The 24900-nt window shown below is 40.2% G+C and overlaps 1 protein-coding gene and 4 non-coding genes across 9 annotated transcripts in view; 1 reads left to right on the top strand and 4 right to left on the bottom strand.

Annotated features, from left to right (window-relative positions):
• The window catches only part of rhbdf1b (rhomboid 5 homolog 1b (Drosophila)), a 41390-nt gene extending 22172 nt beyond the window's left edge, over window positions 1-19218 (top strand). Inside the window, exons 2-20 of one of the 5 annotated variants that reach the window (XM_038735974.1) lie at window positions 39-180; window positions 577-710; window positions 984-1130; window positions 6910-7018; window positions 8259-8465; window positions 11481-11603; window positions 11885-12027; window positions 12175-12426; window positions 12556-12667; window positions 12796-12870; window positions 13530-13691; window positions 13901-14001; window positions 14142-14205; window positions 14755-14849; window positions 15341-15416; window positions 15791-15891; window positions 16067-16220; window positions 16310-16533; window positions 18081-19218. In XM_038735974.1, the coding sequence (XP_038591902.1) occupies window positions 67-180; window positions 577-710; window positions 984-1130; window positions 6910-7018; window positions 8259-8465; window positions 11481-11603; window positions 11885-12027; window positions 12175-12426; window positions 12556-12667; window positions 12796-12870; window positions 13530-13691; window positions 13901-14001; window positions 14142-14205; window positions 14755-14849; window positions 15341-15416; window positions 15791-15891; window positions 16067-16220; window positions 16310-16533; window positions 18081-18276 (2589 nt within the window). In that variant the 5' untranslated portion in view covers window positions 39-66 and the 3' untranslated portion in view covers window positions 18277-19218. Of the gene's footprint in view, window positions 1-38; window positions 181-576; window positions 711-983; window positions 1131-2705; window positions 3286-6909; window positions 7139-8258; window positions 8466-11480; window positions 11604-11884; window positions 12028-12174; window positions 12427-12555; window positions 12668-12795; window positions 12871-13529; window positions 13692-13900; window positions 14002-14141; window positions 14206-14754; window positions 14850-15340; window positions 15417-15790; window positions 15892-16066; window positions 16221-16309; window positions 16534-18080 lie in introns of those variants that run through there. The other 4 variants (XM_038735973.1, XM_038735976.1, XM_038735975.1 and 1 more) reach the window with 4 other exon arrangements.
• Window positions 15547-15640, bottom strand: trnai-uau. The gene is made up of 2 exons: window positions 15603-15640; window positions 15547-15582 (listed from the first exon to the last, which is right to left on the bottom strand). It is a non-coding gene; the product is annotated as a tRNA-Ile (tRNA).
• Window positions 19219-20211: 993 nt separating the features above from the next.
• Window positions 20212-20305, bottom strand: trnai-uau. Its single transcript has 2 exons — window positions 20268-20305; window positions 20212-20247 (listed from the first exon to the last, which is right to left on the bottom strand). It is a non-coding gene; the product is annotated as a tRNA-Ile (tRNA).
• Window positions 20306-23180: 2875 nt separating this feature from the next.
• On the bottom strand, window positions 23181-23274 carry trnai-uau. Its single transcript has 2 exons — window positions 23237-23274; window positions 23181-23216 (listed from the first exon to the last, which is right to left on the bottom strand). It is a non-coding gene; the product is annotated as a tRNA-Ile (tRNA).
• A 1232-nt stretch (window positions 23275-24506) lies between these two features.
• On the bottom strand, window positions 24507-24600 carry trnai-uau. Its single transcript has 2 exons — window positions 24563-24600; window positions 24507-24542 (listed from the first exon to the last, which is right to left on the bottom strand). It is a non-coding gene; the product is annotated as a tRNA-Ile (tRNA).
• Window positions 24601-24900: the final 300 nt, after the last annotated feature.

Genomic DNA, 24900 nt, shown 5'->3' with positions numbered 1-24900 from the left:
TGTCCTACAAACCCATTTCCTTTGTTTGTGTTGTCCAGCTGGCAGGCGTAGGGGGAGGTAGCGAGCATGGATGAGCCAGGCAGCAGGAGCAGCAGCCTGCAGAGGAAAAAGCCACCATGGCTCAAACTGGACATCCCCATCATCCAGCTGACGCCGGACGACACGCCCACACTAACCCAGGTAAAAACTCAAATACAATTCAGGATAGTAGAGCAGTATTCAGAAAAGTAGTTTAGTAGTAGTTTGTGCAGGAACTGCAAGATTTAACTAAAAATGTTATGAGTGTGAACGTTCATTCTCAACATTAGAAACTCCTAACCCATGGTCCACTTACTAGCCTTTTCTAGAGCTTTCATCAACATCTCACAGTCTTCTTCAGCAGGTTACTCATTTCACGTGATGACATTTACGTGATGACGGCAAATTCTATACACTGAGGAAGACGGTTCAAAGCTTAACCTGTAGCTGATCACTGATATACTTTTACTTGTTTTACATTTTCATACACATACTACTAAAGCAGAAGGGGAATAATCTGTTTGTGTGTGTGTGTGTGTGTGTGTGTGTGTGTTGCAGCCTGTGAAACGCCTGCGCAGTGTCAGCATGCCAGGGGAAAACCCTCAGACCTGCATCGCTGCCTTGGAAACTTCCAACAACTACCTCAGACCTCCTCTGGAGAGATTGCCCTCCTTCACACAGTCCATCAAGAGGTTAGACACGTTCGTAAGACATTCTTCTTTCTCTTCTTTCCTCTCCGCTGATTTTCTCCAGCTGCTAATTTCCTTCAGCATGTCATTTTCTTTCTAATTCTAATAATTCTTCTCCTAATTGAAGTTGCAGACTCCTTCCTGATTTAACACAAATTAATCTTGCTCTTTTTTCTTCTTTCTGTCCTCCCCTTCCTTTGATGTTGCCTTATCTACCATCTGATTCTCCCCACTGCCTCCCTGTCCTCTTCTCTACGTGCTGCAATGTGTGTAAAGTGAGAAAAGGGTGCACTTTGAGCGTGTCAACACAGTTCCCCCAAAGGGCCAGAGGGGCCCCAGGAGGGTGTCAACCCTCCGAAGGCGGTCCTGCATCCCCAAAATACTGGCCCGACGGCGTTCATCTATACCCAAACAGATCATCAGGTACAGGAGAGGTGGAGGAGGGAGGAAGGGAGGGTGGTGCCAACTGTAGTTTGAAAGTGTCTTGTTTCAGTACTGAAGTTTGTATTTGAAAGAGTTGATTTTAATGGACCAATAATGCAACTATTGGTAAAAATGCTTTTGGCGTAACCTGTCGCAGATTCTTTAACCTGCTGATGGATTAATACCCATTAATACCCATAACTTTGGTGACCCTTTTAAATTATAATATGGGTGGCCCTCCCAAGTAATGTCTATATGTGGGAAAAGGTGGGGTCCCTAGGAACTAACCCACAGAAAATGAAAACCCTCCTCAGATCCATCATAGAAGAAAGACCAATTTCTTCTCAAGACCGGATTCAATACAACTTAGAAACAGACTAATGGTGCACAAGGCAGGTTGAGGAAAAGTGAAAACACCAAAAACATGCAGCTTCTTCCTTAATATGTGTATTGGCTCACTTTTGCACATTAGGCTTATAAGCCTAATGTTGTCTCTTTGTGACACATGACGGCTGCTCATAAGCTCGCTCACACACACACACACACACACACACACACACACACACACACACACACACAGCGTATCAACGTCAGTCCAGGTGGCATAAAAGACCACATGGTTTCAGGCAGACAAAATAATACAATTACTCATACAGACTGATCTATGTGCCTCACACAGCATGTGGGCCACATCAAAGCGGCCCCTCTCACTGCGCTAAGTTGAATGTAAATGTTTGAACGCGGAGCCAAGACCAAAACCTTTACACTCTGGCTTCAAAGGAGTGTCTTAACGTCTTAACTTTATCATGCCGAGGTTTACTACCAGCCTGGTATGTGTATGTAAGGGAGAAGTGGAATTATTGTGTTTGATGTTTACAAGAGAATTAATGGGGTTGAGAAGAAGTTTGTGTGTGTCAGTGTTCATGCATTGTTGGAGGTTAGCTGAGGAACTTCCTCAAAAGAGTGCATAAATACAGGATATGTCTTTACTATTCAAACAAAGAGGATGTCAGTGTGTGATTTGCTGCAAACTTCTGACTTGTGGGGTAACTGGGAGGTCACCCTGATGTTTGTTGATCCGTGGGACGACGGAAAAAAGCTCTGTATGAGTCACATTTCATTTTAAGGAGCCATTACCAGAGTTTCATGGATAATACTTACACACATCGTCACACACTGATGGTCGTAATGATAGGTATTTGAAAAGAAGTTCACACGCTCAATTGGACTTATTTTAACTGCTGACACGAATGTATCGCTGCACATACAAAGTGGGGATCAAGTTAAACCTCCCCTGTGTTTGTGTATGTGTGTGTGTCATGTTCAGGCATGTCCCAGTGTGCTCCTTCCATCTCTCCTCCCTCCTAATGTGTATGATGTCCTAATCTCACGATGTTTCCTGTGCCGTGCTGGAGTGTGTTAGAGGGAGTGTGTTTACACACACTCCATGCAAAGCCAGACAGAGAGAGAGTGAAGGGACCTTATTGATAGAGATCACTGGGGCCCTGGGGGGGTGTTCAGTTTGACAAGGACCAGAGCTGCTGTCTTCTTTGCCCAGTGGGTCACATCCTATTACGCAAACTCTGGAGGCGGGATGCTGGGAGGCTTGTGAGCACATTCACACACTCTCTCACATACACACACACAGTCATATGGAAACCTGCGTTGTGTGCTGGTGACACAAGGTCAGAACATTTTTAAGATCTTCCCGCTCATCGTTGACCGAACCCAGCTGGTGGAAGACCTCTAAGGATCTCTTTACATGAGGGCGCTTGTTGTAGAGATTGCATTCCCGCCCGACAGAGGAGATCAGCTTTTCCCAGCATTTTAGCCAGCTTTTCTTCTAACCTTTGATTAACCAGGAGCTCGCTGGCTGAGCAGGACAGTGATGTTACACAGAGTCTGGACATGTGGTGATCATCCTCGCTTTGCGTAACAGGGAGTGTTACAAGGTACTGCTGGCCTGGATATTAGGAAATCCCCTTATGGAACACTGTATGTGTGATCTACGGAGGATCAGTCTGAATTCAGCGGATCAGGGTTTAGTAATGGTCAGGGGGTAGGTGAGGACAGTATGTTAGTGATGCAGTCCACAGTCCCTGCCTGGCTCAGGTATGACCCAGACACTGAAGCCCTCCTGGAGCTCTCTGGACAGGTGAGTGTGCTGTGTTTTGGGGCAGATACTGAACAAATGTGTTGATCTGAGTCAACTTGAGGAACACCAGTGGGTGGAAATGCTGAACATAGCCATTGTTGATGTACTTCATTGTGGAGGGATTGAGATTTTCTGAAAATTAAATATAAGATTTAGCTGAGACTGGCAGCTCATATTTTCTTTTGGGTTTTATTGAACCTTGTATGATTGCAAACATCTACATGTAAATGTAGCTATAAATGAATAGTTTCACATTTTTGCTTATTTGCTTGCTTACCAAGATTTAGATGAGACTCATATTAGTACAATAAATATAAAGCTACCACCAGCAGTTGTATAAATTATCTTATCTCATCTTAGATAAAGACTGGAAAAGAGGGGAAAATTTTCGCTTGGCTTTGTCCAATCAAAAGAAATCTGTCTTGCATCACCTGTAAAACTCACTACTGAAATGCAACAACTATTTGTTTTATCAATACAAAAAGTATAAAAAGCTGGTAGAGCCGGCTTTTCTCAGTCTTTCTGCTACGCTAAGCTAACTGTCTGGCCAAGAGTGCTATCAGTTTTCTCATTTAACTCTCTGCACGAGTGACACGAGTGTATTTTCCAAGATGTCAAACTATCCTATTAAGTAGAAGTAGCAAAACCACAGAAATACTCTAAAAATAAAAGTCCTGCATTTAAAATGTTACCCAAGTGAAGGTACATAAAATGTACTTGAAGTGTCAAGAGTAAAAATGTAACCTAATGGCCCTTGTCATTGTTATATTGTATATTATCTTATTTTTAATTCAAGGTTGAGCTAATTTTAGCTACTTTGTATATTGTTAGATAGTGTAATCAATAAAAATTTGTGTTTTGGGCATTTAATCCTTTGTCTGTAAGTGTAAACCGCTTATCCTGTGTACATGGTCAGGAACTATATCTGTTAGATAAATTAAGTGGAGTAAAAAGTACATTAATTGCCTCTGAATTTGGTTGGAGTAATTAGAATGCATCAAATTTTTGTATAGTACTTAAATGTAGTTAGTTTCATTCCACCACTGTGCATTACTGTGTTTTATTTAATTGATGCAGGCCGTGTCTGAAGTCCCCGTTTGTGGACATTTGCCATAAGAATTTAGATTTTTAATTTGGATAATTATTTGCCAAAAAAGACTATTCAGTGACATGACATGTTTGTCCTTAAATGAATAATCCTCTTACAAAACAGCAGTGAGAGTAAAAGAAAAGTTGAGAATGTCCTTGCAGGCTTTTATTGAGCTTAATTACTCTTTAGTCTTGTCTTCAGTGAAGTAACACTGAAACCCTCTCGTTGGTGGTTTTATCCAAACAAAACACTCAATATCGATTATCAATGTTCAGTTCTCTTTGCTTTATGCTCAGTCACACTATTTGTTTGTATTGTACTAAGTTTGTCCCTTGGCCTTTTCTCCCAGAAATAAATGCTTGTCTAAGCCATAGACTGTATATAAGGTCTAAGCCTATAATTACGGCACAGTACATTGCTGCTTCATGTATCCCAGCCTTACCTTGAGGATACGAAAACGAATTCATGTGGTGAAAAGGATCTGCATGCTTGTTGGCGCATGTGTGCACACAGACAAATACCCGCTTATGTAAACAAACACAGACAAATGCCATCTATCTTAATAAAGGAGCTTGATTCACAATGTGGGGGAGTGTTTGCATCATATTTTACCATCTACAGCGGATGTAATGTTGATGTTAATGTTATTTGTTTACAGTTAAGTTTTCAGTTACTTAACTATAAAGAGTAATCATTCAGTTATTTTCATATTCTGACCCCCTCTCCTTGTCCTTCCCACTGTCTCTGTTTACATCTCCGGCTCAGAGAGGCCCAGTCTGACTCCTGTCTCTCTCTGCTTTCCCAAACCTGTCTTCTTTCTGAGACATTCCTCTCTGGAGGGACAACAATCACGGCCACGCCACCTCCTCCCTGCCCCTGCGCAGCCTTAAAAGGCTCCCCCAGCTGGCGTCTTTCTTGATGATGAGGCTTGAATGTTTATTACTGAGTGTTCTGCTCTCCAAACAGTTCCCCCCAGTGTGGTCCTGAACACACAGCCTGGCACGCAGGCACTGTTTCATGGAAACAGGGACCTGACCTGGATGCACACACTAAATGCACACTTTTTTGAGTTTAAACGAGAAACACACGCAGCCAAGTCAGGTAATCAACTGCAGGACTATCAGGCAACATCTGCTTCTTTACTGCTGATTGAACAGAGGGCAATGAGTCATGCAAGGATCAAGACAGTGTTTTTTTATTTAGCATCTCTCTGCTGAGCAGTGGCCGTGCAATCAAACACACATAGAAGGTGAAAGAGAGAGGAGAGAGAAAAATACTAGAAAGGAGCTGAATTTAAGAGGATTTCTAAGTCTTATATGTTGACATGTTGCACAAGAGTCCCTCATTGAATAAATTGACCTGCTGCAGCCTGAACATAGTGCTCACAGTGTACTGCAGCTGTACAGATGCTAGCCCATTGGCCTATTTTATCATTCACTATCTAATCACTTAACCTTGATCCAGAATAGTTTAAGCTGATTTGTGCTATTGAAATCTAATCTAATTTGCTAGATTTTCTTTGTGTTGCAGCCAAAGATATTTCATCTGTTTCCATTCACCCCACATGCCCCAGGCAGTCTGTCTTTTTCTGACTGAAGTTTCTGTCTTGTTGCATTTTTAAATAATCTTTTATTAACTATATTAAACTTTGCATTTTGGCTTTTTGTTGAACATTCAAGTTATCAAACAAAGTAAGGCTCCACATTTAAAGACTGCAAAACCAGATGCTCTGTCTTTTTTACATGTATGGTTCTTTTAATCAGCATAGACAAGGAAGCAATCAACAAATGAACCAATTAACGAGTCAACTAAATCCCCAACAACCAGATGCAATCAATCAACTAATCAGCATATTGTTCTGCTGATCAGGAGGGATGTACAGCTCAATCTGCCAAGGAATATTTAGGATTTTCTGAAGGCTAAAGCAGATTATATACAAATAAAATTAAATTAAAGAGACTAATTAACGGCAGCATTGTTATTATTTCATTTTCTTGATAGCTAACATGAAACTTTGACTCAGCCCATTGCCATGACATGCAGAAAAACCTACATGTTTTTTGAGAAGAAGCATTGTTTTTGCCTTAGAACAATAAACTACGTATAAATTTTTATTCTTTATATAAGTTGTCACAGAAGAAGCATTGTTGTTGCCTTAGAATAATAAACTACTTAGAATGTTTTATTCTTTATATAATAAATTGTGACAGAAATTAAGAAGTACGTACCGATCTACTGGCATTCCCATTAGCCTCAGGTGTTTTGTGTGTAGTGCTAATTAGAAAATGCTAGCATGCTAACAAATTGAACTAAGATACTGAACATTACACCACCATTGTAAGCATATGAGCATGCTGACATTAGCATGACTGCCGACTCTTATGCTTGTACACAAATTAAAAATTCTGATGCAAAATTACAAATCTCTTTATTTTCAGTACAATTGCCAGAGTACCACTTGATTCCTTTCTGCTGGGGACATTTCTAATTTCTCATGTAGCCTACCACTTCTAACTCGTGCGTTCTTTCCCCAGGGGCACAGCTGACTGGTTTGGTGTGAGCAAAGACACCGACAGCACCCAGCGATGGAGGAGGAAGAGCCTGCAGCACTGCAGCCATCTGTACGGGGGTCTAAAGGCGCAGGTGATGAGGGAGATGGAGCTACACAGCCAGGACAATCTCTCCCTGGCCAGCACTGAGACCCCTCCTCCCCTCTACCTCCCTCCCCACCACCCCAGTCACCACCACTATGGCATGCAGAGGGTATGCTGGCGCCTGGGGCACCATAGAGGAATGGAGGAAGAGATGGGACAATTGTTCACCATCTCTCCATCACATTTTCTTCCTCACTCTTTCACTCTCATTCTTTATTTCACATTAGATTTCCGGCACTTGCTTTACTTCTTTGCTTTGTCATCTTGCCTAGGGTTCAATTGATGGCTTTTTTTTAAAAACATGAAGCAAATCTATTGCATGAAATTCTACTACAAAAATGCTACTACAACTCTTACAACTACTGTAGCACTGTTAGTATTAATAACAGTTGGGTCAATACATAGTACTGTCTGTATTATAATAATTTAACAGCAATGTATTTATGGTTACAGCTTCCACAAATTGTTTCCCAAAAGCAAACTTTTTTATAATGTGGCAAGCAGGCTAACACTGTTAGCTTAGCAGTGTTTTGCGTTTGCAGTGTCAAAGCTTGATGAAATACCATGTAATAATAAGTGACAGCTCAAAATTCGATTCTGACACAATGATATACTCTGTGGACATTTGAAATGCTTATACATACCAACAAATAAGCTTATGAAAGCTTTTTTACTTCATAGTATGCTAGCATAGGCTAGCTAGTAGCCCAAAAATGTGTCTAATGTATGTGTAATGTAATGTGTAATTTTTTTATTTTTGAGTTAGCATTTTCTGACTTTTTATAATATTTTATCATAGCTGTTTGGGTTATGCTACCTATGATATGAGAATTTTATAAGATAATCATTTCAAATGAAGCCTTTGGATTGTTGCATGAAGCAGCACTGAGTGATGATGTAATCTGTAAAATGGACAAATCTATTCTGCTATTGTGAAGCACAAGATCGCCAATTAACAATAATGTTTATGACTACATCTTGAAAATTTACATGTAACATTTCTAAAATATCAATTCTTTATCACTAAAACCTACTGCCTAATCACTTTTGTCTTTAAAAAAATCTTTCCTGGTACATCAATCTAACCCTAGTTTAGATGTATCTATTCCTGCTGTTCACTACTGTGTCGTTGTGTGTTTACTGTTGTATGTCGCTTGACAATTGAGTATGAAAACAAATAGCTACGATGAACCAACACATACGTACTGGGTGTGTATGTGTGTGTACAGATTGTTGACCCCCTGGCCCGGGGTCGTGCCTTCCGCATGGTGGAAGAGGTAGACGGCTTCAGTGTCCCGCAAACTCCGATCACGCCCGGCACCGCCTCCCTCTGCTCCTTTTCCAGCTCCCGCTCCGCCCTCAACCGACTGCCACGGCGACGCAAACGGGAGTCTGTGGCAGTCATGAGTCTAAAGGCTGCAGCAGCACTAATGAAGGTGTTTGTTTATTTTTTGTTTATACAGTAGATTTTTTTAAAATGTTCAATCACCAAATTTTCTGTGCTTGGCTAAACCCCGTGCTTCAAACTCTTGATCTTCCTTTTTTAGCTTCATAGCTCTCACTTTCAGAGCTACAGCCCTATTGCTCTGAAAGTGAGAGTACTTGTCTTTTCTGCACACTGCGAATGCACATTAGGACCAGCTATAACTGTTCCTCACTTATACATACTACTGAATGGTTGAAGTACAAATGCATTTGTAATCCATTATGGGCAAACAGCAGTAGATCACTCTCTTCAGTCTAAAACAGGTTTGATTTTGAGCTCGCATATATGTACGCTTTGCATTTTTATGACATTTAAAAAAATAATAATTTAAAGACCGGGAGTATAATCAGTCTGTAATTTACACATTTAGAAACACTGAGTTTCATCCACATGCACACGCTTGAATCTCCATTATTTTATGTTTTTGTGAAGTGATTCCTAGAAAAACCACATCCATTATATTTTGATGAGTCCCTGTCTCATATGAATGGATGGGTTTTATTTGTGAGTTCACCTCTGTCTGTGTATTCGTGTGTGTGAACATGTTTTATTTTTATTTTATTTATCCTTTATTTAACCAGGAAAAAAACCCATTGAGATTAAAAATCTCTTTTGCAAGGGAGACCTGGCCAAGATAGGCAGCAAAATTACATCACATCATTACATACTATGAAGATTCTCAGTCATCCAGGTCACAGTTATCCAACGAAGGTTAAAATCAAGGGCAACTGGACTTGGTTGAAGATACTGGAAGACGTTTCGTCCCTCATCCAAAGGACTTCTTCAGTTCTGACTGACTGGCAGGGGAACTCAGCTATTTAACCTCAGTGGGGTCGTTGGCCCGGGTCATCGATACCGCTGGTTCGTTAGTGTTCCTGTGTTGCTGTGACGACAGTCGTTACAGTCGTTAAGACTACCTGTGGCCAAGACTGAACGACCATCGTTGGTATCTTCACCTGAGGCCAATAGGTTACGTTTGTTGAGTTTCTTGGGAAGTGATGAAGCGGTATCAATGACCTGGGCCAACGACACACAAATGAAAGCCAATTATGCACTTACAATTAAATCTCAATAAAAACATTGACATGTGAGGGAGTCCAACTCAAAGCATGTCATTCTCAACTTAAAAACACTTAAAGGAATCAATTTACTAAGTTTTAAGTTGTTCTGCAGCAAATTCCATGTAAAGGGAGCAGAATAAACAAAGGCCTTTTTACCCAGCACAGTACTGACATGTGGGACAGAAAACAAGACAACAGCTTGAGAACGGAGAGAGTAATGACCAACACTTTTTTTCATAAGAAGTGAACATAAATAGGATGGTAGCACACCAAGAATAGCCTTATATATAAATGTATACCAATGACAAAGCCTCCGTGTTGTCAGAGCAGACCACCCTACACGAGAATTTCACGTCCATCAAGAGTAATCACTGAGGGAATATTCAGTGGTCTATTCCGAGGGCCTGTGAAAAGCATACATTTGGTTTTGTCTGCACTGAGCACAAGTTTCAACTGTAGCAAAGTGTTTTGGACCATATTGAAGGCATTCTGTAAATGTGCAATGGCTTGTTTAAGAGAGGGTGCACAGCAATAAATAACTGTGTCATCTGCATAAAAATGAAAATTTGCATCAGACACATGCCGATTAAGATTATTTATATAAATAGTAAATAAAAGAGGGCCTAATACAGAGCCTTGTGGAACCCCTTTAAGGATTGGTAAAATACCAGATTGAACACCATCATGCTTAATGCACTGAGTTCTGTCACTAAGATAGTTTGAGAACCAAGAGACAGTTTTCTTTGAAAACCCTGAATTAAGAAGCCTAATCTTTAAGACATCATGATCAACCATGTCAAAAGCTTTTGACAAATCAATAAAAAGTGATGCACAGTGCTGCTTCTTGTCACGAGCAACAGAGATGTCATTTATCACCTTCATTGCAGCTGTGATGGTACTATGTTTTTTTCTAAAACCTGATTGAACTGGGGACAAAATGTCCTGTACATGCAAGAAGTCTTTCATCTGATCACTCACCAGGGATTCAAGCGTTTTGGCCAAAACAGACAAATTAGAAATTGGCCTGTAATTATTTAAGTTTGACAGGTCACCCCCTTTCAATAATGGACAAACAAATGCAGATTTCCATATTTTGGGAATAGTGTTGCTCTCTAAAGTAAGGTTAAAAAGGTACGTTAGAGGCTATGCTACACAATCAGCAGCTATTTTTAAGAAGTAGGGCTCTATAAGATCAGGTCCTGGGGGTTTTTCAGGAACCAGTCCTTTTAGGGCTTTGTGAACGTCGGCCACTAAGAATGGAGTGAGATTGAAGACACTTGTAGAGACTGGTACATCTCTACAAGGTGTCACAGGACAAGCAGTGTCAAACAAAGAACCAGACTGAATAAAATGCTCATTAAAATGGTTCAATATCTCCAGCTTGTCATGAACTACTACAGACTCTTTCATAATAGAAGAAGGAACATTAATACTATCTTTGTTTGGAGAAAGTAATTTTATAGTCTTCCAGAACATGTTATATAAAACATGATCAGCTTGTCTTATTGCAGATTAAACTCAGGTGAAATATCTTACACTAGAGCGCAGATTACTTTCTAGGTGGCCCACTTGCTGCAGACTTGCATATATAAAGGGGATGAATGAATGCTCAGTGAGCGTATCTGCTAGTGTGTGTTGGGGAGTTTCACTAGCAGATGTTCTATGATAATACACAGCGAATGCTCAGCTATCTGCTGGATTGTGGTCAGAAAAGTCGAAAAGTGCAGAGCTAATCCACTGACACAGAGATCACTGCTGCTTCATAATCAGACACAATCATTTAGAAAGTACAAGCACAGTCAGGGATTCCCGCTGATAAACCATCAGGCATAATTGTACCTCAGTCTAATATGGCCGTGGATGATAATAATGATGATGTTTGTGTGCGGGATTCTGTTTGTTAGGGCCGGACGTTAGCAGACAGCACCACTGGGCGATGTCGCAGACGGAGTTTCTTACCTCCTAGTTTCTTTGAAGACGACACTGTGGACTTCCCAGATGAATTAGACACTTCTTTCTTTACCAGAGTGAGTAGTAGACTCTACCTTTGCTTAAAGCACTCATTGAGCAGTCATTTTTTATGTCCTACAGCCTGCAGTCACACAAAATGTTTTTGTATGGAAGACAGGTATTTTCTTGGACTGGGCAAAGAGAAGTAAACAAGCTGATCAAAACAGATCCAGTCAATTGATGTGTTGATGGTCTGAGCATACACTGCCGTATTTTTATACTGTGTCAGGACCTCTTGGCTCCTCTTTCAGAGATGTTCAGCTTTGACTTCCTACTTATATAGTTTTCATATCTGTAGGACGGCCTGCAGGATGAATTGTCCACTTATGCTGACGAAGTTTTTGAGACACAATCGGAGGCTGCCTTCAAACAGCTGGACGAGAGCGAGCTCACAGGAAGTGCGCTGGATAAGAACGAACTGGAGAGGACTCACCTCATGCTGTATATTTTTTCACAGTATTATTTTTACGCACACATCAACCTCTCATGGGAGTACTGTATTTCTATCATCATGCCCTGACTGAAACATTCTCCACCTGACACATTCATTTACAATGCCTTTTTCCACTTTCCTCTTTCTCAATCAAGGCCCTTAGAGCGAGGATGGCGGAAGGTAAAAGATGGCTGTCTGGTCCAACCTAAGGTGCGTCTGAAACAGGAAGTGGTGAGTGTCAATCGACAGCAGCGGGGACAAAGGATCGTGGTTCCTGTTAAGAAGCTGTTTGCCAGAGAAAAGAGGCCCTACGGGCTCGGCATGGTTGGTCGTCTCACAAACCGGACGTACCGCAAGCGCATTGACAGCTTTGTCAAAAGGCAGATTGAGGACATGGACGATCACAGGTAATACAGCTGATTATATTTTCCTTGGAGGATGACGGTCCTCTGATCTGAAATTAAACAGAAATGTTAAATGTTTCTGCCGGTGTCCCAGCAAATGGAGCCTGAACTTGTCCTTTCGGTCCTCCCTAGACCTTTTTTTACCTACTGGATCACATTTGTCCATTTGCTCATCACCATTCTGGCTGTTAGCATCTACGGCACTGCCCCTATGGGCTTTTCACAACATGAAACTGTCGACTCTGTAAGTGTTTTATAGCGTTTATTGTGATTAGATTGGTATATTGTTGCTGAGTTTGTGTTGAATTTCCACTGAAAAATGTATGACTGAGCAATATTAGTAACAATATTTCTTTCTTTTCTTTTTTTGAGGTGTTGCGGAATAAGGGAGTTTATGAAAATGTTAAGTTTGTGCAACAACAAAACTTCTGGTGGGGTCCAAGCTCAGTAAGTATTTTCCATCTTCTATTTACCATCATCACAATGAATGTGCTTTAAAGCTCCAGTGTGTTAAATTGTAGTTGCCTAGATCTGTGATTCACAAACAGGACTGCATGGAAACTAGTTAGAAAGTAAGCAGAGAAGTCTAAAAAGTTAGCTTAAAGTAATAAATAAATTGTTAAATTAGTTAACTAAAAGTAATGGATACATGGTTAAGCTAATTAGCTAAAAGTAACTGATAAATTGTTAAATTAACTAGCTAAAGGTAATGGATAAATGGTTAAGAGGTTGTTAAAACAGATAGCTAAAATTAGATAGCTTTAAGTAATTGATTCCATAGTTGAAATGGACAACTAAAAGTAATTAATTGTAAAAGTAATAAAAACTGATCTATAAATGGTTAAAATAATTAACAATAGCAAAAAATGTTAAATGGTTGAACAAAATAGCGAGCCAAAAGTAGGATAAAAGTTTCAATACTTAGCTAAAGGTGCTGCAGAATAATTGTTTGTATATATAACTAGATCCACTTTAAAATAATATTATTATTATTATTATTATATTGCCTCTGCACCTGATAATGGTTATCTCAAGATATCATATTTGCGAACCACCGGTCCAGATCCATGACCTAAGCTTTGATGTCATCCCCCGCTGTCCTGCAGGAGGCGCTGATTCACCTGGGAGCCAAGTTTTCCCCATGCATGCGTCAAGACCAAGAGATCCACAAACTGATCCAAGAGAAGAGAGCGAGAGAGAGAGAGTCAGGCTGCTGTGTGAGGAACGATCGCTCCGGCTGCCTGCAGACTTTACAAGAGGAGTGTTCAGTCAGTGAAACCCTACTGAAACACTACTACTACTACTGTAGATTTATAGAGATAGAAATAGATAGATGATAGGTATAGATAAATAGATGTTAAATTGAGTACCTTTAGGCAGCTTTTGTTGCACTATTTAGTTGCAGCAAACAAAATGAGTACAGAATAACAGAATAATGTTAACAGTGATTTCTTCCCCTCCTGTCTGTTACTTGCAGAGTACCCTGGCAGTGTGGGTGAAGTGGCCTCAGCACCCCAGTGCTCCCGACCTGAATGGCAAACTACGCCAACATGGTTCAGTCTGCCATCAGGACCCAAGGTAACATAAAAATGCTCTCTGTATGATTGTTATCCTTGTGTTTTAATGACATACAGTTAGAGCAGCATTCCGTCATGTAAATACTTAACAGACGCTCTGATAAAAGACGGGAATGTTCACTGTTAATTTTGATCTTGCAGGATTTGTCAGGAGCCAGCATCAGTTTCACCTCATGAGTGGCCTGATGACATTACCAAGTGGCCAGTAAGTACTGTTACATGTTAACAGTTTAAGCATTTAGCTGATGGTATTAAATTATATATAAACTATTAGATACTGCAAATATCTGCCAGTGTACAGAGGCAATACTGGAGAATTTAGGAGAAGATACATGAATGTATATAATAAAAGGCTGACTGAGAGGGATGGGTCAGAGTGCTCAACTGTTTGGTATAGTCAACATACTACATATGTTGATGTTGTTGAATTTTAACATTAATGTGAAAATTCAACAACAACTGCAGTTTTGTGAATGGGCAAGAGGCCGTAACGGGAATCTTTGTAAAAGCTGGCTACAAAGGAGAATGTTATGATAATGTTTGTATTATTACATTTAGCAGTGTTCAGGGTCATTACTTGAGGTGATGCTCAATCTCACAATCCTTGTTAGCCATTATAAAAGTAAAAGTAAGTAAAAGTCTACTCCCAGTTTATCAGACTGAGGTCCGAATGCAGCACTTTCTTCTACACATAATGGCTAGATAGCTAAATTTAATGTTTAAATTAAACATTTCCTCTGGTTATGATCTGTAGGTTTGTACAAGATACAACTCTGGGAATCACACCAACCTCCCCCACATAGACTGCACCATCACAGGCCGGCCCTGCTGCATCGGGACCAAGGGACGGTAAGGATCAATGTCACTGAACGCCACAGGAGTCTGGGAAATGGTTTGACTTGCCAAACTTATAATGACTAAGGCTTAGTTGGTATAGATTTTCTAGGGCTATTACCAATAAGTTAGTATTAAAGCTGCTGCACATGTAACATTGTTAACTTTCAACCTGTAAAATATTTTGGCGTTTTTAACACCCGTTTTTTAATGTCAGCACACAATAGCCTATCAAACAGAATCTATACAATCACAGGGCAGTGAAATTATGCTAAAACCAGAACCAGTGAAATTCTGTCAGGGTGAGCAGCTCTTCAACACAGACCTTATGTAAGACCTTTTTTTATTATTAATTGTTATCAGAAGAATGTTACATGGGGTCTGTTTTTATGTAACCAGGGTAAAAATGCATTTTATCACGTTTACTGAAACTGAATGTGTTTATGTCATTTAAAAAAATAATGAAATATTAGTCACTGTTGAGAATGATGTGTTAATTGTTGTAGATGTGAAATCACTTCAAGAGAGTACTGTGATTTTATGCACGGCTACTTCCATGAGGAAGCTACTCTCTGCTCACAGGTAGGACAAACATTTCTGTGTTTATAACCTTTTTCCTTTTCTTTGCCTCAAATCAATGTGAATACAATTATAACTTACAAAGGGTTAGGGTATCTGTGATGCATACAGACATTTGAACTTAAAATTCCTGTGCTCCAGGTGAGGCTCGAACTCACAACCTCGGCATTGCTCTGCAGGTCACTGTCTTATAAGTACCGCGCGCTGACCGATTGCGCCACTGGAGCCTGGAGTCAGCTGTGAATTGAAAGGACTTTGGACTGAATTCAACACTTTGATTTTCCTCCACAGGGTGGCAGTGGATCTTCAGGCTGCCTGATGGCACTGTCAGTCCTGGCTGTTATTGTCCCCTGACTTTCTCTCTCTCTCACTTCCAGGTGGCGTGCATGGACGACGTGTGTGGTTTGCTGCCTTTCCTCAACCCAGAGATTCCAGACCAGTTCTCCCGACTCTGGCTGTCTCTCTTTCTTCATGCTGGGTGACTTAAGTCTCTTCTTGTTTTTGTCCATCTCACAATAGACCTCAGTATTTATAGATGTTTCATTACTAACAGAGCAGCTTCTCTGCCTAAATCAAATCAGTGAAAACGGTACATTGTAAGGTAAAAGGTGGATTTGGGTCATGTTAAAAATAGCTGTCTTGTGTGTGTCTAGGATCCTGCACTGTCTGGTATCAGTGCTTTTCCAGATGACCTTGTTGAGGGACATAGAGAAGCTGGCTGGCTGGCTGAGAATCTCCATCATCTACATGCTAAGCGGCATCACAGGCAACTTGGCCTCAGCCATCTTCTTGCCCTACAGGGCAGAGGTACTTGAACGACTTGAACCCTGTATGTGTTGTATAGTACACGACTTAAACCTCTTTGTCAACAACCCATTTCCCCTTTTTCATCTCAGGTGGGTCCTGCAGGCAGCCAGTTCGGCATCCTGGCCTGTCTGTTTGTGGAGCTGTTTCAGAGCTGGCAGATCCTGGAGCGACCATGGCGGGCCTTCGCCAAGCTGCTGGCCATCTCAGTCTTCTTCTTCTCCTTCGGTTTGCTTCCTTGGATCGATAACTTTGCCCACATCTGCGGTTTTGTGTCGGGATTCTTCCTGTCCTTCGCCTTCCTGCCATATATCAGGTTGGCTGAAGATAGGGATGTTTGTCATTCTTGGGTGTGCCGAGAGACAGAAAAAATATATCTGCCCCATCTGTGTTACATAATTAGCCTATGTGATTCATGCGCTGTAGCTAAACAGTACACAAGTATAGCTAGAGATAAAGGAATACTTTAAATTCTGGGGGGACACGTGCATTCGCTTTCTTTTTACAGAAGATCGATGCCACTCTTATATCTGTACACCAAATATGTAGCTAGAACCAGCACCCAGTTAGCTTAGCTTAGCATTTAGACTGGAAACAGTGGGAAACCGCTAGCCTGGCTCTGTCCAAAGGAAAGAAAATCTGTCTACCAGCACCTCTAAAGCTATCTTTCCCCCTTTTGGCTAGCTATTTTTCCTCCTGCCTCCAGTCTTTATCCTTAACTAAGCTAACCGTAGACTGGCTGCTGCTTCATATTTTATGAACATATACAGTATGAGAGAAGGTAGTATTGATATTCTTATTCAGCTCTGGGCATATTCCAAAAAAATCACGCTTTATTTATGGTGACCTTAGAATAGCTCAGTGCTAAGACTCATACAGGGCTATCTAGTACTAAGTCAAATTTACGGACTGTAGAATTAATCAACAATAATACTCAGGCAGAATATTTTCCTCGTGGAAAAAAACACAAACAATGTGAAATCTGCATAGTTCTGCATAGTTCTCAATTGCTATGGTAGCGTAATCAGTGCAAAAATGTAATAATTATTCATCTGATTGAGTGAGCGTGCTGCAGTCGGCAGCAGCAAAACAGGGCTGCAACGTAATCCTTGTGAGCAGGCTCAAATAGTTGTTTCAAGTGTCACTGTGGAAAGGATCCCTACAGAGATAGATATTTTTATAAAGAGTAAGATCCTTTTTGTTTAACCAGAAACACTCACTAGATTTCTCTCGTCAAAGCCACCAGACTCCACTGATAAAAACTGTTTTACTTTACAGAACACAAGAGTTGCTGGTCTACCACTGACTCTGTCAGTTAGTTTGTTTGTGTTAATTTGTAACTTTTGTGTTTTAAAGAGCAAAAAACACTAAAGTTGCACAATAACATAAACTAACTGATCGAGGCAGCAGTAGACCAGAGAGGTAAAATGACTATTTTTGTCAAGGGAGTCTGTTGGCTTTGACAAGAGCTACTGGTTAAACAAAAAAGGTCTATCCCTGTATTGAACCTGTCCATATTTTTTTCAGACACTGATGATAACAATCAGAGCCTGTCAGTGGCAAAAGCAAACACTTTGGTGAACATACTTTGACAAGGCACAATTGCCTGCAAGGATTATGTGTCAGCCCTGTCTCGCTGCTACAGCATGCTCACTAAGTACTGGGCCAATTTCAAAAAATGGTGTCCTAATTAGTTACATAGACACAAAAACTTGGGAAAACATGTTCCATGTTGAAAAATACAGAAGTTATGCTTTAAGGATTTGTAACACCATCACCATCTACTGAGAAGCACATTTTTTGTGAATGTCTTTGACTTTTAACCCCATTATGAAATGAATAACTTGAGTTTTTCCTCCTCAGTTTTGGGCGTTCTGACATGTACCGGAAGCGGGTCCAGATCTGCATCTTCCTGCTTGTCTTCTTGGGTCTGTTCTCCGCCCTGGCCGTCCTCTTCTATGTCTACCCTGTGAAGTGTGACTGGTGCGAGTACCTTACCTGCATCCCCATCACAGACAAGTTCTGCGAGAAGTATGACCTGAACGCTCACCTCCTCTGAACATTGGCCTTTGAAATGTCAGCTGGACTGTTTGTGAACTGGGGTCATGCCATTTCTAAATGTTGTATGTTGATGAAGTTGAACTTTGCATAGGGTGCTGCAGTGCAACTTGTGACTGAGCAAGAACGTTCCTCCTGGAATAATGACCAGGATTTCAGGATGTCATGTGAATGCATTTGTTTTACTGTTTTTGAAGGTAAAACAGACCCATTATGAGTAAAGGCTATGCATGAAAGCCTTCAGGCATTTGATTAAAAATATTCAAATGCATGGGAACAAAGTTAACAATGTAAAGCTGACTGAAAAGGACTAATAACTGATTTATGTGTGATTGATCTCTAGTTGGGCTAATCAATCTGCTAATCATCCAGTCACACTGGAGGAGAGTTACAAAGACAGTTGTTTCCTGCCAAATTATTTATCTGTCTTCTTTGGTAAAATGGACGAAACTGCACCCCTTAGTGGCCAAAAGGAAAAGGACAGTGTGAGACAGCTGCAATGGATATTTTCTCTTTTTACTTTTTTACTGATGTCCAAACAGTTTTGTCCATTTACTGGATGTCCAAGAAATGGGACTTAAATGTGCCTTATTGACACACAACCACACAAGCTGTCTTTTTGTGCCATGTAACAGTTTGTGTCAGCTGTTTCTGCATTTCACATTCTGACAAAATCATGTAAAATATGTTTTTACTTCAATATTTGGTGGCTGTATTGCCATTTTATTACCGCACTGGAAACCTGAGTTTCTGCCACAGCCTTCAATCACAAATGGATTGTTTTTTTTATATTCACCTGTGTTACATCAGCACAGAACACACTTGTATGTTAATCTGCTCCGTTGTGAATACCTGTTACTGAAGCGAATTTGTGTTTTGTTTTGTTTTTTACTTTGGTGGCGTTTTAGCTACCTGACAATAAACACAGCAAGTCACAGGGTCATTTTTTATTTCTGTTTGTTGCCTGATCACCGATTGTATGCTGAAAAAGCTAAACTTCACTGCTCCAGGTGAAGCTTGAACTCACAACCTCAGCATCACTCTGCAGGATACTGTCTCATAAGTATTGCATGCTGACCAATTGCACCACTGGAGCGGGAGGCCATTGATCCAAAATTTCCATTTCCACAGTCCGATATTCATTTTGTGTAAATAATCTGAATTTAATGAACAACCCTGTGGCATTAGAACAGTGCTTGCCCTATCCTATCAGTGAATGATGACAAATCCAAACCAAAATAAAAGCACAAATTTTATGAATAAAAGGAACCATAAACTATACCACCATCGACATAGTGGACTAACAGCACATCGCCCGATGAGTATCAAGATTTTAGCAATTCCTCAAGGTCAAAATACTTCTGCATTTGTAATTGACTTAAGTAGTAGTACTATAGCATAACATGGAAGCAGTCAAGCAAAGCACAAAAACCTCAAAACTTTACCTAAATATACTTAAAATACCACTGATGCTAAACATCACTAACAGTAAACCTATAATTTAAGACTATAAAAAACCACAGAGGGACTAAACAACAACAGGCTCAATATGTGTAGGTAGATTGTATCAAGCAAGCTTCAGACACCAACACACATGAAATCTCAAACACATGATCTTTGGTTTACGAGACCAACGCCTTACCACTTGGCGACCACGCCTACCTTTAAGCAGCTGTATGACATCCTCCACCACAGCTTAACACACAGAGGACACTGTGGTTAGTGCTTGTCACAAAGCAAGAAGGAGTGTAGAGTTTACACAGACTCTCTGTTCACCCATCATTTTACACAAAAAGACAATATAGCATTGAGTATTCCTTAACCTCTGTGAAGAGCTGCAATTCACATTCTGACAAAAAATGCTTTTTCTTCAAAATCCTAAACTGTCATTTTTTCTTGATCACAGATATGTAATGTTGAGGAAATTAAACTTCTCTGCTCCAGGTGAGGCTCGAACTCACAACCTCGGCATCACTCTGCAGGATACTGTCTTATAAGTACCGCGCGCTGACCGATTGCGCCACTGGAGCCTGATGGTACATCACTGAAATTTCCATTTCCTCAGTCTGATCTTAATTTATGTGTTAACATTTAACAGGTATCGCTGTCGGCATGTAGCTTGTTAGCTTAACATTAGCTCGTTACGCTAATTAGCCAGATACGAGCAGCCTCAGGCTGCTAAGTTAGTGTAAGTAAGTAAGTTAGTGTGTTCTAACTGCAGCTTTTAATGAGTCAAAGACAAGTCAGCAAGAAGAGAGAAGCCAAAATGTAACGTTATTAGATTAACCTTAGTGTTAGACATTAGGGTGATAATGCTTTGAAGAAAAGGCTCAGCTCTCAGTTAGCTGACGTTATGTTAACGGTAACTTTACGGGCGATGTGAGATTTAGCTACGTCCTGTAACGGAGTGACTGTTCAGTTAGATACTAGCCAGATACTTTTATAAGTGGCTGCACCTGATCCTGATGGACACGAAGGGCTTAAAGGCAGTAAGCCGAGGGGCGAGCGGCTGCGGAGTTCTGCCTGAAACTGTCACACCGAGGAGCACCGATGCCACTATTTAAGCTAGCTGTCTCTCCCGAGGAGAGCCGTGCACCTCCAAGTGTAACGTTACTGTTTAAAAACAATAACGTTATACTATTCTTTGTGGGGTTCATCAGTGGGGATGATTGATTCTAAGTACATATTAAATGCAGTTTAGAGTCATCAATAAGTTATTACACTGAGTAGATGTAGCATTCCTTGAGATTCAGCAAACAATCTGAGGTGATAACTGCGTTTGATCAGCGACGTTTCTGATAAGGAGCTTAAGATGTGGATGCATAATTCGGCCGAACAGCTGTTGTAGGCTACCTGCAGAGATTTTCATCCACCTTTTTTGTCAGCATATAATGCGCATTATGCCTGCAGATAGGTAGCTGGGCTGTAACTAGGGCGATGGTTTAGTTAAGGCGAGAAATTACGTGTGTGAGAGAGCCTCTGAGTTTGTTTGGTGGGTTAGAATTTGCCTAAGAAGGTAGTACAGTTCAATAAGAAATATAAAATAAGATCCTTATAAAAAATGTTCAATAAGATATGACTTGAGTAGTTATTATTGCAAAGTGTCCAGCAGAAAACCGTATATTGCACATATTATATATATATACTATTATAGTTAACAGCTGTAAATGAAAATAATAAGATGGTATTTATAGGTTAACATTTTACATATGTTACTAGAGAGTAAAAAATGAAAGGTTGATGTTATATATTGTTTTATTTTGACATTTATTTCAGAGAGAAATGTGACATTGACTGAGAAGTTACTCTGTAGTGAAAAACAAAGAATTATCGGCACACTGCATAGCTTTGAAGCCCTGTAGGAGGTGTCATTTATTGCGACCTGAGAAGGTCTTGTGTAGTTTACATTGTATAGACTCACCTATTTACTACATGTGCATTCAGTCAGCTGTGAGACCTCAGAGTTTGCAAGGTCACAATAAAAAACACCTAGTGGGATTCATAATTACTCTGTGCAGATCATTCTTTGTTTCAGCACTTACCCACAGGATGGTTTGGATGTGCCCACATTATTCTGTGTTTAAACTAGACTTATATCAGAGCAGCAAACAAGGCACTCTTCAGAAACTTCAGGCTCTGTTATACAGTATATGGGTACTGGGTGTATGGCTCCTTATTTATCTTAAAGTATAAGGTAGAAAGTAAAACTACTCCTGCACACACACAAATACACTGCATAATTACTTTTCAAACCAAATCCAAACCAAAATAAAAGCACAAATTTTATGAATAAAAGGAACCATAAACTATACCACCATCAACATAGTGGACTAACAGCACATCGTCCAATGAGTATCAAGATTTTAGCAACACCTCGAGGTTAAAATACTCCTGCATTTGTCATTGACTTAAGTAGTAGTACTATAGCATAACATGGAAGCAGTCAAGCAAAGCACAAGAACCTCAAAACTTTACCTAAATATACTTAATATACCACTGATGCTAAACATCACTGACAGTAAACCTATAATTTAAGACTATAAAAAACTACAGAGGGACTAAACAACAACAGGCTCAATATGTGTAGGTAGATTGTATCAAGCAAGCTTCAGGCGCAAACACACATGAAATCTCATCAAGGAGAAAACTCATAATTCATCAAGTCATGGATGGGGATCAAACGGTTTACGAGACCAACGCCTTACCACTTGGCCACCACAACTACCTTTAAGCAGCTGTATGACATCCTCCACCACAGCTTAACACACAGAGGACACACAGTGGTTAGTGCTTGTCACAAAGCAAGAAGGAGTGTAGAGTTTACACAGGCTCTCTGTTCACCCATCATTTTACTCAAAAAGACAATATAGCACTGAGTATTCCTTAACCTCTGTGAAGAGCTGCAATTCACATTCTGACAAAATCACGTAAATTATGCTTTTTCTTCAAGCACATACAGATTGTTTTTTTCACCCTGTAACATCAGTACAGACCACACTTGTACGTTAATCTGCTCCTTTGTGAAAACCTGTTACTGGGGCCCCATCCACACTACTGCGTTTTCTTTTTAAAACGGGGACCTTTTGTACGTTTGCACCTCCCATCCAGACTAAAACAACGAAACGAAGACCTAAAACAGAGGAGTTTGAAAACGCTACCGATCCCGTTTTTCATTTAAAACTCCGGAGAGCGTTTTAGTGTGGACGTGCAAAAACGGAGGACTTTAGAAACAATGACGCAGACGCTCACGTTGAAACCCCGTTTTTAAACAAAAACAAAGTAATGTGGATGGGGCCGGAGGCACATTTGTGTTTTTTTTTACTTGGCAGCGTTTTAGCATCCTGACAATAAACTGTCATTTTTTCTTGATAACAGATCTGTAATGTTGAGGAAATTAAACTTCCCTGCTCCAGGTGAGGCTCGAACTCACAACCTCGGCATCACTCTGCAGGATACTGTCTTATAAGTACCGCGCGCTGACCGATTGCGCCACTGGAGCCTGATAGTACAGCTCTGAAATTTCCATTTGCACAGTCTGATATTAATTTTTTTATGTAAATAATCTGAATTTAATGAACAACCCTGTGGCATTAGAACAGTGCTTTCCCTATCCTATCAGTGAATGATGACAAATCCAAACCAAAATAAAAGCACAAATTTTATGATTAAAAGGAACCATAAACTATACCACCATCGACATAGTGGACTAACAGCACATCGCCCGATGAGTATCAAGATTTTAGCAATTCCTCAAGGTCAAAATACTCCTGCATTTGTCATTGACTTAAGTAGTAGTACTATAGCATAACATGGAAGCAGTCAAGCAAAGTACAAGAACCTCAAAACTTTACCTAAATATACTTAAAATACCACTGATGCTAAACATCACTAACAGTAAACCTATAATTTAAGACTATAAAAAACTACAGAGGGACTAAACAACAACAGGCTCAATATGTGTAGGTAGATTGTATCAAGCAAGCTTCAGGCGCAAACACACATGAAATCTCATCAAGGAGAAAACTCATAATTCATCAAGTCATGGATGGGGATCAAACGGTTTACGAGACCAACGCCTTACCACTTGGCCACCACGACTACCTTTAAGCAGCTGTATGACATCCTCCACCACAGCTTAACACACAGAGGACACAGTGGTTAGTGCTTGTCACAAAGCAAGAAGGAGTGTAGAGTTTACACAGGCTCTCTGTTCACCCATCATTTTACTCAAAAAGACAATATAGCACTGAGTATTCCTTAACCTCTGTGAAGAGCTGCAATTCACATTCTGACAAAATCACGTAAATTATGCTTTTTCTTCAAGCACATACAGATTGTTTTTTTCACCCTGTAACATCAGTACAGACCACACTTGTACGTTAATCTGCTCTTTTGTGAAAACCTGTTACTGGGGCCCCATCCACACTACTGCGTTTTCTTTTTAAAACGCGGACCTTTTGCTACGTTTGTACTTACCATCCAGACTAAAACGACGAAGTTTGAGTTTAAAACTCCGGAGAGCGTTTTAGTGTGGACGTGCAAAAACGGAGGACTTTAGAAACAATGACGCAGACGCTCACGTTGAAACCCTGTTTTTAAACAAAAACAAAGTAATGTGGATGGGGCCGGAGGCACATTTGTGTTTTTTTTACTTGGCAGCGTTTTAGCATGCTGACAATAAACATTTTTTCTTGATCACAGATATGTAATGTTGAGGAAGCTAAACTTCTCTGCTCCAGGTGAGGCTTGAACTCACAACCTCGGCATCACTCTGCAGGATACTGTCTTATAAGTACCACGCGCTGACCGATTGCGCCACTGGAGCCTGATGGTACAGCTCTGAAATTTCCATTTGCATAGTCTGATATTAATTTTTTAAGTGAATAATCAGAATTTAATGAACAACCCTGTGGCATTAGAACAGTGCTTTCCCTATCCTATCAGTGAATGATGACAAATTCAAAGCAAAATAAAAGCACAAATTTTATGAATTAAATGAACCACAAACTATACCACCATCGACACAGTGGACTAACAGCACATCGTCCAATGGTGTAAGAAGTATTAATATTTTCTTAGCAATATCTCATAGTAATAATACTTCATTTATAATTTACTCCTCAAA

The sequence above is a fragment of the Micropterus salmoides genome, unplaced genomic scaffold (genome assembly GCF_014851395.1).
Source record: "Micropterus salmoides isolate LMB-PRFRI ecotype aquatic unplaced genomic scaffold, ASM1485139v1 Ms_hic_scaffold_21, whole genome shotgun sequence".
Classification (NCBI taxonomy): domain Eukaryota; kingdom Metazoa; phylum Chordata; class Actinopteri; order Centrarchiformes; family Centrarchidae; genus Micropterus; species Micropterus salmoides.
This window is presented reverse-complemented; position numbering and strand designations above follow the sequence as displayed.